At 41.3% G+C, this 15,150-nt stretch overlaps 1 gene segment (V, D, J or C); it reads right to left on the bottom strand.

The window, feature by feature from the left end:
* Positions 1 to 3,342: 3,342 nt before the first annotated feature.
* Positions 3,343 to 12,533, bottom strand: LOC124090478 (T cell receptor alpha variable 9-2-like; the record flags this gene model as incomplete). The annotated part of the segment is given in 3 exon segments: positions 3,343 to 3,365; positions 12,066 to 12,353; positions 12,473 to 12,533. Coding segments are annotated over 3 exon segments (357 nt in total), but the record flags the coding sequence as incomplete, so codon positions are not given.
* Between the last annotated feature and the right edge of the window lie 2,617 nt (positions 12,534 to 15,150).

The raw sequence follows: 15,150 nt of genomic DNA, 5'->3' as shown, positions 1-15,150 counted from the left end.
ATGGATAACTCTTGATGATGGCTTTTATGACTTTCCATTGGTTTTGATATAATGAGGAATTAATGAATATAGGAATTATTGAAAGTCATACAATACTACATATGGACCAAAGTCCCCTCTGACTTCCCCTACAATCCTGGCCCTTTCATCACTCATCACCCCAACTCTCCCTTCATCGTTCAATTTGCAGGTGAAGCTCCCAGATGTTTTACTGTAAATCTACATCATCTACAAATATGTGAAATGACAGACAATACATAGTATTCCATTAATAGTTTTTTACTTGATGCAATATGATATGTCCTGTGCATAGCTTTCTGTAACTGGTTTTATGAACTCAATAATAAATCCTGTAGATCTTATCATGTTAGCAGAGATAGGTTCTGCTGCTGCCTGGCACCACATCATGGCTTATCTAGTTTGTACGGTCCTTCCTCTGTTGACGAACACTCCAGCTGTTATTGGTTATTTGCTATGAAATATAACATGGCAGTAAACTGTGCAAGGCATTCCTCTGTATCCACATGTGGCCATTTTCCTCTAGGTACAGAGACAAGGAGGAACTAAAAAGAAAAGTCCACTTGGGAGCAGGTGAAAACACTAGAGATGGGGAAGTCCAGGGACAGCATCCTGTAGGAGGAAGAGAGTGAATTCATGTTCTGATTACTGTGTGGATGGATTTTGTTTTATTGCTTTTCTTAATTTTACATTGTAGCTGTAGCTTTTCAACAAATTAGATAAACTATGAAATTACTGTCCTACACATAGCTGGCGTGTAGTTTCCACCAACCAGTCACTGAGATGATTCTAAAGATAGTAAAACAGCTAGGGAAGAAATAGGATATACAAGGAGTAAATACAGTAGAATATCACTGTGGAAAGAAAAATAATAATAATATAGGTCAAAGAAAAAGATATAGTGTTTATATGATGACATACATGTGTATTTATGTATATACATAATTTAAACATAGTTATCATAACAACAGAAATATTCTCTACATTTTCTAAAATGTTAAAAAGTAAAAAATGGATAAGTTAAAAATTTTTCAATGGAACAGAAAACAGACTTTGAAAAACGAAAGGAAAAACCAAGAGTATGCCAAGCAACTCAATCAAAATCTATCAATACACCAAAAAAGATTATCTGATTAAAATCAAAACTGAACATCTTACTACATGCTGCTTGTGAAAAGCTTAAAGTGAAATAACCAGAAAAGAATATGCAGGGGAAGATGGCGGCGAGGGGAGTGCATTACCCCCGTGTGCTGCTTCACTGTGTGGGAGTATGACAAGTCAGGACGGCTAAAGGATATCTTGTTAGGAATTTCCAGCAATAGTGGGGTGCGCCGGAACCTGGAGGAAGGATTTCCATCGCATGAGGATCGGCTACGGGGACTCAAACGCGAGAGGTTTGTCGCACGGAGGGTAACACTGCTTATTCAGCAAATCGCCCCGCGGCTAGAGTCTGCAAGGCGCGCTGGGATAGAGACGCAGGGTTACAGCGCTGCAGTTTCTGCCAGACGCGCAAGCACCGCACTCAGGGCTGAATTCTGGGTTCGAGACGGGGAAGGAAGCGGTCCATCTCGGTTCTCCACACCGGTCAGACCACAGAGGAGGCCAGCAGCCACCATGTTGGTAAACTGACGTCACCACACCTGTTTTTGACTGACCGCAGCTCATTCAGCCATAGAACAGGTAATTTCAGGCTGCAATTCGCCTGCGGCTTGCAGACAGATTGCTAGGGTTCAGCGCCTGGGGGCTTCTTAAAATCTGATCTTATCGGAGTGAACACGGAGCGCGGGGCGGCCGAGTCCCGGCTCCCGGAACCGTCCCGGAACCGCCCTGGCTCCGGGCTGCGGAGCCTGCGGAGGCTGCTTCTTGGACCCTGCTAATATCAGAGCAAACACGAAACACCAAGAAGCCGAATTCCAGCTCCCGGAACTGAGCCCGCGGGGACTGCTTCTTGGAGCTTACACTTATAGGAGCTTACACCGAGCACAGAGCGGCCGAGTTCCGGCTCCCGGAACCGTCCCGGAACCGCCCTGGCTCAGGGCTGCGGAGCCCGCGGAGGCTGCTTCTTGGACCCTGCTACTATCAGAGCATACACCAAACACTAGGCGGCCGAATTCCGGCTCCCGGAACTGAGCCCGCGGGGGCTGCTTCTTGGAGCCTACACTTATAGGAGCTTACACCGAGCACGGAGCGGCCGAGTTCCGGCTCCCGGAACTTCCCTGGACCGGGGCTAGGAGCCCGCGGAAACTGCGTCTCGGTCCGGGTCCTGCTGAGGGCAGGTCAGGACTCACCCATTGCTTGGGTTGCCTGGCAAGGGGAACGAAATGCTGCCATTCGCATAGGATACCAACATGGCAGAGATCTGATGTCAGCAGAAAGCGGTGGAGGACAGATCTTCATCAATACCAGCGGTGACATAAGCAGTTGGTCTCCTGGTAAGGGGGGTGAGGCTCAGTCACCCGAGTCTCCTCAATTTGTACTCGAGCCAGAGGGAAGGAGCCGGGCCGCCGCCAGCCCCCGGAGCAGGCCCAGCGGCTCGCCAGTGTGGTGACCGCGTGACCCCAATTGGAGAGGGGGCGGAGCGGAGCCGCCACCCACACCCGCCAGGTGGGCAGACCCACGACCCAGTAGTACATGGGCGTGGTAGGAGGGGCAGGGCAGAGCCGCCCTTCGCGCTTGCAAGGTAAACAGACCTGTGACAGCCTGGCGGGCCAGGCCCAGTGGCCTGCCAGTGTGGTACACACGTCACCCCAACTCGAGTAGGGGCAGAGCAGATCCTTATCCCACGCCCGGATCAGGCCCTGCCGGTGTGGTGGTCACGTGACCCCAATTGGAGTGGGGGTGGAGCGGAACCGCCACCCGTGCCCGCAGGGTGAGCAGACCAGTGATCAACCTGCAGATCAGGCCCAGGGGTCCGCAGGCGTGGTAGGAGGGGCAGGGCAGATCCGCCGCCCGCGCCTTCAAGGTAGGCAGACCTACAACAGACCGGCGGATCAGGCCCAGGAGCCTGCTGGCGGGGTACAAACACCACCCTAATTGGAGTAGTGACAGAGCAGAGTCGCCTCCCTTGCCAGGAACAGACCCAGCATCCTGCAGGCGGGGTAGTCACGACACCCCAATTGGAGTAGGGGCAAAGCAGAGCCTCCACTCGTGCCCGAAAGGTGGGCAGATCTGCGACCGACCAGCAGGACAGGCCCAGTGGCCTGCTGGTACGACAGACACGTCACCCCAATTGGAGTAGGGGCAGAACAGAGCCGCCACCAGCTCCCAGAACAGGCCCAGTGACCTGCCGGCGTGGTAGCCACGACACCCCAATTGGAATAAGGAGAGAGCAGAGCCGCCGCCCGCACCTGCAGGAAAGATACGCAAGCAGTATGAAAAGACAAGGAAAGAAAGGACCACAAGCAATGCAGGTCAACGCAACTTTAGAATAGGTAACAGCTGCAGCAGATGGAATGTCAGATAAAGAATTCAGGATATACATGCTTCAGATGATCTGGAGTATCAAGGAAGACATTAAACAGCAAAATCAGACAATGAAAGATCACTTCGACAACGAATTACGCAAACAAATCCAGGAAGCAAAGGATCAACTATACAGGGAGATAGAGGTTATAAAAAACAAGCAATCAGAAATCCTAGAAATGCAGGAAGCAATAAACCAACTTAAAAACTCAATGGAGAATACTACCAACAGAGTAGAACACTTAGAAGATAGAACATCAGACAATGAAGACAAAGTATTTCAACTGGAAAAGAACATAGACAGCTCAGCAAGACTGTTAAGAAACCATGAGCAGAACATCCAAGAAATATGGGATAACATTAAGAGACCAAACTTAAGAGTCATTGGGATACAGGAAGGTACAGAGCTCCAAACCAAAGGAATGAGCAGTCTATTCAATGAAATAATACAAGAAAACTTCCCAGACTTGAAGAATGAGACAGAATCCCAAATCCTAGAAGCCTACAGGACGCCGAATGTGCAAAATCATAAGAGATCCACACCTAGACACATTATAATGAAGATGCCCAACATACAGAATAAGGAGAGAATTTTAAAAGCTACAAGAGAAAGGAAGCAGATTACATTTAGGGGCAAGCCAATCAGGATAACAGCTGATCTTTCAACACAGACTCTGAAAGCTAGAAGATCCTGGAATAACATATTTCAAACACTGAAAGATAATGGGTTCCAACCAAGAATTGTGTATCCAGCGAAATTAAGCTTCAGGATGGAGAATGAAATTAAAACCTTCCACGATAAACAAAAGTTTAAAGAATTCGCAGCTAGAAAACCATCTCTTCAAAACATCCTAGCCAAAGTATTACAGGAAGAGGAAATGGAAAATAACAATGAAAACCAACAGTGGGAGGTAGGACAGTAAAGGGGGGGGGAAACAATCAAAGAGGAAAACAAACAATGTTTAGTAACAGAAATAAACAAATATGGCTGGAAGAACAACCCATATCTCAATAATAACCCTAAATGTTAATGGCTTAAACTCACCAATTAAAAGACACAGGCTAGTAGAATGGATCACAAAACAAGACCCAACAATATGCTGCCTACAGGAGACGCATTTGATAGGAAAAGACATACATAGGCTGAAGGTGAAAGGTTGGGAAAAATCATATCACTCATATGGACTTCGGAAACAAGCAGGCGTGTCCATACTCATATCAAATAAAATAGATTTCAAGCCAAAGTTAATCAAAAGAGATAAAGAGGGACACTACATACTGCTTAAGGGAACCATACACCAACAAGACATAACAATCATAAATATTTATGCCCCAAACAATGGTGCACCTATGTTCGTCAAACAAACTCTTCTCAAGTTCAAGAGTCTAATAGACCACCACACCATAATCATGGGAGACTTCAACACACCTCTCTCGCCACTGGACAGATCTTCCAAACAAAAGTTGAATAAGGAAACTATAGAACTCAATAACACTATTAATAACCTAGACCTAATTGACATATATAGAGTATACCACCCAACATCAAGCAGTTACACTTTTTTCTCAGCAGCACATGGATCCTTCTCAAAAATAGATCACATATTATGTCACAGGGCAACTCTTAGACAATATAAAGGAGTAGAGATATTACCATGCATCTTATCTGATCATAATGGAATGAAACTGAAAATCAACGATAAAAGAAGGAAGGAAAAAGCATACATCAATTGGAGAATGAACAATAGGTTACTGAATGATCAATGGGTTATAGAAGACATCAAGGAGGAAATTAAAAAATTCTTAGAGATAAATGAAAACACAGACACAACATATCGGAATCTATGGGACACATTGAAAGCAGTTCTAAGAGGAAAATTCATTGCTTGGAGTTCATTCCTTAAAAAAAGAAAAAACCAACAAATAAATGATCTCATACTTCATCTCAAAATCCTTGAAAAAGAAGAGCAAAACAACAGCAAAAGAAGTAGAAGGCAAGAAATAATTAAAATCAGAGCTGAAATTAATGAAATCGAAACAAAAGAAACAATTGAAAAAATTGACAAAACTAAAAGTTGGTTCTTTGAAAAAATAAACAAAATCGACAGACCCTTAGCGATGCTAGTGAAGAGAAGAAGAGAGAGAACTCAAATTACTAGCATACGGGATGAAAAAGGCAATATCACAACAGACACTTCAGAAATACAGAAGATAATCAAAAACTATTTTGAATCCTTATACTCCAATAAATTAGAAGATAGTGAAGGCATCGATAAATTTCTTAAGTCATATGATCTGCCCAGATTGAGTCAGGAGGATATAGAAAACCTAAACAGACCAATATCAATTGAGGAGATAGAAGAAACCATCAAAAGACTACCAACTAAGAAAAGCCCAGGTCCCGATGGGTATACAGCAGAATTTTACAAAACCTTTAAAGAAGAACTAATACCAATACTTTTCAAGCTACTTCAGGAAATAGAAAAGGAGGGAGAACTTCCAAATTCATTCTATGAGGCCAACATCACCCTGATACCTAAACCAGACAAAGACACTTCAAAGAAAGAAAACTACAGACCAATATCTCTAATGAACCTAGATGCAAAAATCCTCAATAAAATTCTGGCGAATCGGATACAAAAACATATAAAAAAAATTGTACACCATGATCAAGTAGGATTCATCCCTGGGATGCAAGGCTGGTTCAATATACGGAAATCAATAAATGTTATTCACCACATCAATAGACTTAAAAATAAGAGCCATATGATCATCTCGATAGATGCGGAAAAAGCATTTGACAAAGTACAGCATCCCTTTATGTTCAAAACTCTAGAAAAACTAGGGATAACAGGAACATACCTCAATATTGTAAAAGCAATCTATGCTAAGCCTCAGGCTAGCATTATTCTGAATGGAGAAAAACTGAAGGCATTCCCTCTAAAATCTGGAACAAGACAGGGATGCCCTCTCTCTCCACTTCTCTTCAACATAGTTCTCGAAACACTGGCCAGAGCAATTAGACAGACGAAAGAAATTAAAGGCATAAAAATAGGAAAAGAAGAAATTAAATTATCACTATTTGCAGATGATATGATTCTATATCTAGCAGACCCAAAAGGCTCTACAAAGAAACTATTAGAGCTAATAAATGAATTCAGCAAAGTGGCAGGATTTAAAATCAACACGCATAAATCAAAGGCATTCCTGTATATCAGCGACAAATCCTCTGAAATGGAAATGAGGACAACCACTCCATTCAAAATATCTTCAAAAAAAATAAAATACTTGGGAATCAACCTAACAAAAGAGGTGAAAGACTTATACAATGAAAACTACAGAACCCTAAAGAGAGAAATAGAAGAAGATCTTAGAAGATGGAAAAATATACCCTGTTCATGGATAGGCAGAACTAACATCATCAAAATGGCGATATTACCAAAAGTTCTCTATAGGTTTAATGCAATGCCAATCAAAATCCCAATGGCATTTCTTGTAGAAATAGAGAAAGCAATCATGAAATTCATATGGAAAAATAAAAGACCCAGAATAGCAAAAACAATGCTAAGCAAGAAGTGTGAATCAGGCGGTATAGCGATACCAGACTTCAAACTATACTACAGAGCAATAGTAACAAAAACAGCATGGTACTGGTACCAAAACAGGCGGGTGGACCAATGGTACAGAATAGAGGACACAGAAACCAATCCACAAAACTACAACTATCTTATATTTGATAAAGGGGCTAAAAGCATGCAATGGAGGAAGGATAGCATCTTCAACAAATGGTGCTGGGAAAACTGGAAATCCATATGCAACAAAATGAAACTGAATCCCTTTCTCTCGCCATGCACAAAAGTGAATTCAAAATGGATCAAGGAACTTGATATCAAATCAGAGACGCGCCGTCTGATAGAAGAAAAAGTTGGCTACGATCTACAGTCGGTGGGGTCGGGCTCCAAATTCCTCAATAGGACACCCATAGCACAAAAGTTAATAACTAGAATCAACAAATGGGACTTACTCAAACTAAGAAGTTTTTTCTCAGCAAAAGAAACAATAAGAGAGGTAAATAGGGAGCCTACATCCTGGGAACAAATCTTTACTCCTCACACTTCAGATAGAGCCCTAATATCCAGAGTATACAAAGAACTCAAAAAATTAGACAATAAGAGAACAAACAACCCAATCAACAAATGGGCCAAGGACCTGAACAGACACTTCACAGAGGAGGACATACAGTCAATCAACAAGTACATGAAAAAATGCTCAACATCTCTAGCTGTCAGAGAAATGCAAATCAAAACCACCCTAAGATACCATCTCACTCCAGTAAGATTGGCAGCCATTAGGAAGTCAAACAACAACAAGTGCTGGCGAGGATGTGGGGAAAAGGGTACACTTGTACATTGCTGGTGGGACTGCAGATTGGTGCAGCCAATTTGGAAAGCAGTATGGAGATTTCTTGGAAAGCTGGGAATGGAGCCACCATTTGACCCAGCTATTCCCCTTCTTGGTCTATTCCCTAAAGACCTAAAAAGAGCATGCTACAGGGACACTGCTACATCGATGTTCATAGCAGCACAGTTCACAATAGCAAGACTGTGGAACCAACCTAGATGCCCTTCAATAGACGAATGGATAAAAAAAATGTGGCATTTATACACAATGGAGTATTACTCTGCATTAAAAAATAACAAAATCATAGAATTTACAGGGAAATGGATGGCATTAGAGCAGATTATGCTAAGTGAAGCTAGCCAATCCCTAAAAAACAAATGCCAAATGTCTTCTTTGATATAAGGAAAGTAACTAAGAACAGAGTAGGGACGAAGAACAGGAGAAGAAGATTAACATTTAACAGGGATGAGAGGTGGGAGGGAAAGGGAGAGAGAAGGTAAATTGCACGGTAATGGAAGGAGACCCTCAGGGTTATACAGTGGAGGGGGTAGAGAGAGAGGAGGGGAGGGGAGGGGAGAGGTGGGGAGGGGGGAGGGTGGATGATGGGAAAGGCAGCGGAGCACAACAGACACTAGTATGGCAATTTGTAAATCAATGGATGTGTAACTGATGTGAATCTGCAATCTGTGTATGGGGTGAAGGTGGGAGTTCATAACCCACTAGAATCAAAGTGTGGAATATGATATGTCAAGAAATTTGTAATGTTTTGAACAACCCACAATAAAAAATTATAATGCAAAAAAAAAAAAAAAAAAAAAGTGAAATAACCAGGAAAGCAGAACATATCGAATGCAATTCTTCCTGGTGCCCCTGTGTGTGAGGACTGGAGCCACATCCTCCATCCACATCCACTAAACCCACCACATCCACTAAACCCACCACACCCACGAAAGAGATGCCCTGTGAACAGGCCCCATTCTGGTGGTAGAGAAGGAGTGCAAGATGAGAACACCAACTTACTCAGCTACATCATTAGCTCCTGCAGAGGAGCAATCTGTGACCACAGGGTGAAAAAAAAAAGACTAAGGGAAAAAAATAGGATTCAGACAAAAAAAAAAAAACCAGAATTAGGGAAAGAAAAAAATACCAAGAATAATGAAAGCTATCCTTTCAGAAAAAGGGAATATAAAAAATGAGGAAATTCCATATACTAAGATAGCAGGGAAGAAAGAACCCATATCTGAATCACAGCTTTTAGATTTTTATCACTCATCCCTCCATTTCCATTATTTTACAATTTGGAATGTTTTAAGAATTATTCATTGGGTGCACCAGACATTCATACAATGTTCAATCAGGGAGGCTTCAACAAGCACTTGGATGACTATTATGCACTGAATGTGTCCCACCCAAACTGTTGAAGCTCTGACCCTTAGAACATTCAGAACATGATGTTGTATGAAGACAGGGTCTTTAAAGAAGTAAAAAATGTAAAATGAAGTCACAGATGGACTCCACAATGACTGGTGCTCTTAATAGAAGAGGAATTTGAGCACGGAGTTGTGCAACCTCAGAGGAAGAGCTCTTGAGGACTTAGTGAGAAGACATCACCTGCTGGCCAAGGAGAGAAGCCTCAGAGAAATGATCCTGCAGAAAATTTGATCTTGGACTTGCAGACTCCAGAACTGGGAGAAAATATATTTCTGTTGCTTAAAATACACAGCCTGGCAATAGTTATTTTGTTGTTGTTGTTGTTCTGGGAATTCAACCCAGGGCCTTGTGCATGTGAGGTAAGCACTCCACCAAGTGAGCTATATCCCCAACCCCTCAGCCTGGCAATTTGTTATAGCAGCCCTAGGAACCTAACAAAAGAGTAAAACTTCAATATTCTACCATATGGACAAGATCATAAAAACAATTTGAAATAGAAAATATATAAACAAACTACCTTCAACATTTTAACACTCAGCATTTTATGGCATTCATTTCCTAAATAAGAGTACTCCCTTGCCTTTAATATCCCTGTAAGAATTAGGACTGGATGATAATTATCATCAACAACTTTGAGGAAGTTTAGGAAAATGAAAGTGTTCTGTAAATGCTATAATGCTAGATTTATGTCTTTATGCATTTGTCTAAACCAGGTGATATACAACACCAAAGATCATCCCTAATGTAAACCAGGGACTTTGAGTAACAATGATGTTGGAGTGTAGTTCACTGGTGGCATCAAGTGTTTCTCTGTGGCGGAGGGTGTTGATAAGGGAAGTCTGGATGGGGCCAGTGTGAGTATGTGAGAAAGCTCTATAACTTCCTCTCAATTTTGCTGTAGCATAAATACTCAAAAAATTTAAGCCTTTAAAAAAGGGGATGAGGGTTTCCAAACATGTGATGGGTGGAACAAACGTAGATGAGAAGAACAGAGATAATAATATTTAAAAGTGGGGAGAGGGGCTGGGATTGTGGCTCAGAGGTAGAGGGCTCACCTAGCATGTGCAGGCCCTGGGTTCGATCCTCAGCACCACATAAAACTAAATGACTGGAATAAAAGTAGTGTGTCCAACTACAACTAAAAAGTAAATATTTTTTTAAAGTAGGCAGATCAGGCAGAAAATGTAAATTACTTAAAATTTTAAATGAAATTCCACCTGATTCATAATTAAATGAGTTATATATACAAAAAGGAAAGTCTAAGGACAAGAAAAAGCAAAAAGTGTGATAATGCATAAGGTTTGGGAAAAACTGATACCCTACCCAATTACCACTATCAATAGTATAGGACAGTGAAACCTATTTAGGGGGCAATTTTGTGAACCACATACACAGTATTTGCCTTTTCTTGAACAATGCACTATTTCCTTATATTGAGTATCGAAAAACATATTGTTCTTCTTGAGTACTTTTGGCTTTCTTTCTTTGTGTTGTTCCTAAATTCATGAAATACATTTCCAATTTTCTACTGGGCTTGGGAAGAGAGCATTCCTTGGTCTGCAGCCTGTGGTGGACAGCACGGGCGACGGTCACTAGTACACATTCTTACTAGGTCCTCTCTTTCCATCGGTCCCTTTCAAGTCCTCTCTCAAAACACAAACACACACACACACACACACACACACACAGCACCACCTTCTCCAATGGTCTAAGGATAACTGGTGTTTCTGACTCCTAAACCTTCCATGAAGGCACAGCACACAAGCAAGGCTCCTTGGTGGCCTCTCTCATGAAGCTTCCATCTTCACTTGATCTGTGAGACAAGTTTCTCCATGAATTTCTCACTCTCTAAGACTCTGTTGACACCACTGCCATCATCTTCTTTTCTACACTCTGCGTGTTTATGCCCTTTGGAGATTCTTCACTGCCATCTAATGGGGTTTCATGAACATATAGAATAAAAGTGTACATTTAACCTGCCACAGGCACATCAAGCTGACCCACCTGAGTCAGTCTTAGAAAGCAGTCCAGGCTATATAACTGACCAGAGCTACTCATCCTTTAGAGAGTCAGATTTCCAATTGTGCATTTGCTCCCTCCCTTTCTTTTGAACATCAGCCTGAATCCACTATCTGATTAACCAAAAGAGATGCCCTTCCCCTGCATGAGGAAATCCCTTTCCTCTCATTGCACTGTTGCCGTGTGAGAGGTCTGTTTCTTCTCCATCCTTCTCTTTCTTTCCTTTTCTATTAGCAATTTTGGGTTGCAAGGGTGGGGCCTCTAGTTCTCCTATCACCTCTCCTTCCACATTCTGCTAGGGAGACCTTATGCAGACGCCACCTCCTCTGGCACATCTGTCTTTCTAAAAATATAACAAGCCACAGTAATGTCTACCAGGGTGACCTGGGACAACACAGGGGGTTGAGGCTTTGTCTGCAAGGATGAGCAAAGAGACCACTTCATTGTTAGGGTGGTTTTCCCTTGAAATTAATTTGGCTCTGAATGAGGAACTAACACTGTCAGCCTTTGTTTTCATTTTCACTAGTAAAGAGCTGAGTGTGGGTAATGTCCACTCCTTCTGCTGCTGCTCTGGACATTTGTATAATTTTGCATCAACCAGACATACAGGTGGTACACCCACAGATATGCTAACACCAGAATGGATCCCAGAAGCAAACACTCAGCAGCCAGGCCCCTGGTTTCTTCTCAGAGTTTGTGCTCAGTTCCCCCTGGAGTTTCTGCCACTGTGTCACCCAGAGCACAGTAGTACACAGTCGAGTCTGACTCTTGGACAGAGGCTTTCTCCAAGTGGAAGGAAGTGGTTTTTTTCTTGTATGTGGCTTCAAAACCTTTGTTGCTGCCCTTTTCATTGGACCTGGAGACTCTAAACAGAAGCTGTGGACCTTCTCCAGGATATTGCACATACCAGAACAGAGTAGGGTACCCTGTGGTTGAATAAGTGCAGTTTATAGTCAGCAAAGCCCCCTCCAATAGGATCACTTGACCTTCTGTCTGGGTCACTGAGTTTCCATGAGTCCTTCCTAGGTGGTGGAAGAAATTTGGGTCACCTTAGGATAAAGCTCTTAGATAAATTTATGGTTGAAGACTTTGCTAACATTGTAGAAGTAGGAGTTCAAATTTTAAAAGACATTTTACTCACCAAGTATCAGGAACATCACCATCACTAAGCCTGGAAAAGCATCCATCTTTACAGTGTTGTTACTAAATAATGTTCTTGATTCTTAACATGAAGAATGTTGAAGTCATAGTGAAAAGATGAGCCTAATGTTGCAATTCACACTGGAAGTGAGTTAGTGTTAGGAAACTGCGCCCCCTGGTGGGCAGGGCTTGAACAAGGAAGAATGACTTCCTGGACTCCTTCCAGAAGTCAGAACTATGTCCTCACCCTGACCTCATTTATTAGCACATATTCACCTCCAGGTGGCCCTTGTAAATATAAGGAACCCCTATCATTACTTCTCAGGTATACTTTATACTGAGGACTCTACCTGACATGTAAATGCTTAAGAAGACCATTCCAAGTTGTATATATAGCCCAGAACTTATCAGTTGTCTTGTGGATTTTAATACATGCCTTCATACTCTCAGACATCAATTATGGACCAACCACAATCCACTGGAATATCATAAAAGTGTGTTGAGTTTAATGCTTTCAGCTTTTCTTTCTGTATCTGGTGTCCAAACAATATCTGGGCTTGAAATTCTTATCTCTGTATCTGAGAATCAATTCATATGTTGACTCTAGACTCAGAAGCTCCTTTATCTGAATCTGTGGAGAGAAAACTCCAGGAAACAAGGGGCCAAGCCATCATCCATGTGAAAAGTCCTTGAGGCCAGACTTGCATTGGAGTGCAGCCTTAGTCCCTGCCTGACTTGCCTACGTGGGCTTCCTGTCTTAGAACCAGTGAAACATTGAGGGAGTGGGAGGGAGGAGACTTTGATCTCAGATCATTCTTATGAATTCAGTTACTTAAATTTTGGTCTTTTTTCTGTCTAGGATTCACAATTATCACTTTTAAATGCTTCTGAAATTCAAGATATTTGCATGTGGATTAGATAGTATTACTTTCTCCCCTGGCAATCCTTTTATTTAAAAAGATAAAATTCCTTACAATTTGCTTTCTTTTAGAGCAGAGGAAGTATGAACTTTCTGGTAATGGTGATTTCTCAACTAAGGCCATTTATTCATTATACTTGTTCCATTTAACACATATGAATTGTGCACCTAATAAATTTTAGTCACTGCTCTGCATGCAGGGTATAGTACGGAAAAATGCAGTATCTCTCAGTAATGTCTCAACTTCTTATTACTTCCTTTTATTAAACTCAAAGCACTTTTGTGATATTTCAAAGGATTGCAGTTGGTCAATAATTGATGCCTGAGAGTATGAAGGCCTGTATTAAAATCTACGAGACAATTGACATATTCTGGACTATAGACACAACTTGGTATGGTCTTCTTAAGCATTTACGTGTCAGGTAGAGTCCTAAGTATACAGTAGATGTTAGAAGAGTGACTACTTTAGAAGATGAAGGGGACCAGGGGTTAGGGGATTGATGGTGGAATACAGGGAAAGTAAAAGGAAGAATGGCCATGATCAAAGCACAATATATTCACATATGGAATGTCACAGTGAAAAAACATTAATTTGTACAAGTAAAATAGTAATATGCATTCATAATTATAATTTTAAAGACAAAAAAATAGATATCCAGGCCCAAATATTATTGAGTTCACACACCCCTTCCTCTCCACCATCATCCACCATCCTTTCTGGTCACATTGCCAGACACTGACACAGAACAATTCTAGAAATTCTGGAATATTAATTATAAATTCCCCTCTGATATATGACAAGAATACAGAATACGTTGGGATGATGTTGGATTGTAAAAATATAATGTAGCATAGATTTCAGTTTTTTAAAGTAAAACGTTTTGCACAGATGAATGGTTGTGCAACAGTGTGACTGTACTTAATACCCCTAGACTGTGCACATGAAAATGATGGAGTGGTAAGCCTTAAGTTATGCATATTTACCACGACTTCAAATAATTTTTTTTTAAATTGTAAAGATTCTTTTATTTAAAACTTCTACCCATATCTCTGCTTTCCAAGTGCAAGTATAATAAGAAGTCACGATACAGGATCAACCACCAACAACCCAATTTTAGAGCAGGAGAAATTGGGGTTGGATGTGGAAGGAGAAAATCAGGGAGAATAAAGATCTCATATTGTGGGATATTTATGGAGCACAGAAGGCCTGGGTGTGCAAAATGAGCCATGTATTGGCATCAAATGACTTTGGAGGAGAGGTGAAGAGGACAAAAGCAGAGAAAAGAGATTTGACACTCTGCCCCTTGACAAAGCTTCTCTTAGAGTCAGTAGTTATTGGTCATTTGATGGATAAGGTTGGTACCAGGCAGGTAAAGAGTGTGAAAACAGAGCTTCCTTGTGATAAAGGTTATAAAAAGATAATTAAATGGAACAAGATCTCAGGTTAAAGTTTGTCACACAGTAGGTGTTATTTAATATGACTATTTCAAATAAATAGATATATAAGTGAAAACAGTTTTTTTAAAATCATGTTGTTCTGTTAGTATACTTTCTTTTGTTTTTTAAGTTCTTAATTTAAATGTTTGCATCTCCATTCAAGAAATAATTCTTTCATCATGCTATCATTTTAGGCATTACATTAAGATTAGGCTAGCTCCATAAGATAAAATCTCATGTCTAGGTAGTACGTATATATTGAAAATTAACCAAACCTTGAAATGGAGAAAATTTTAGGTATATGACTACTATGGTATTTTTAA

Source organism: Marmota monax, unplaced genomic scaffold, assembly GCF_021218885.2.
Source record: "Marmota monax isolate L192 unplaced genomic scaffold, Marmota_monax_Labrador192_F-V1.1 WCK01_AAM20220418_F8-fsc00017, whole genome shotgun sequence".
Lineage (NCBI taxonomy): Eukaryota > Metazoa > Chordata > Mammalia > Rodentia > Sciuridae > Marmota > Marmota monax.
Note: the sequence above shows the minus strand (reverse complement) of the source record. Positions and strands in the feature narration are given on the sequence as shown.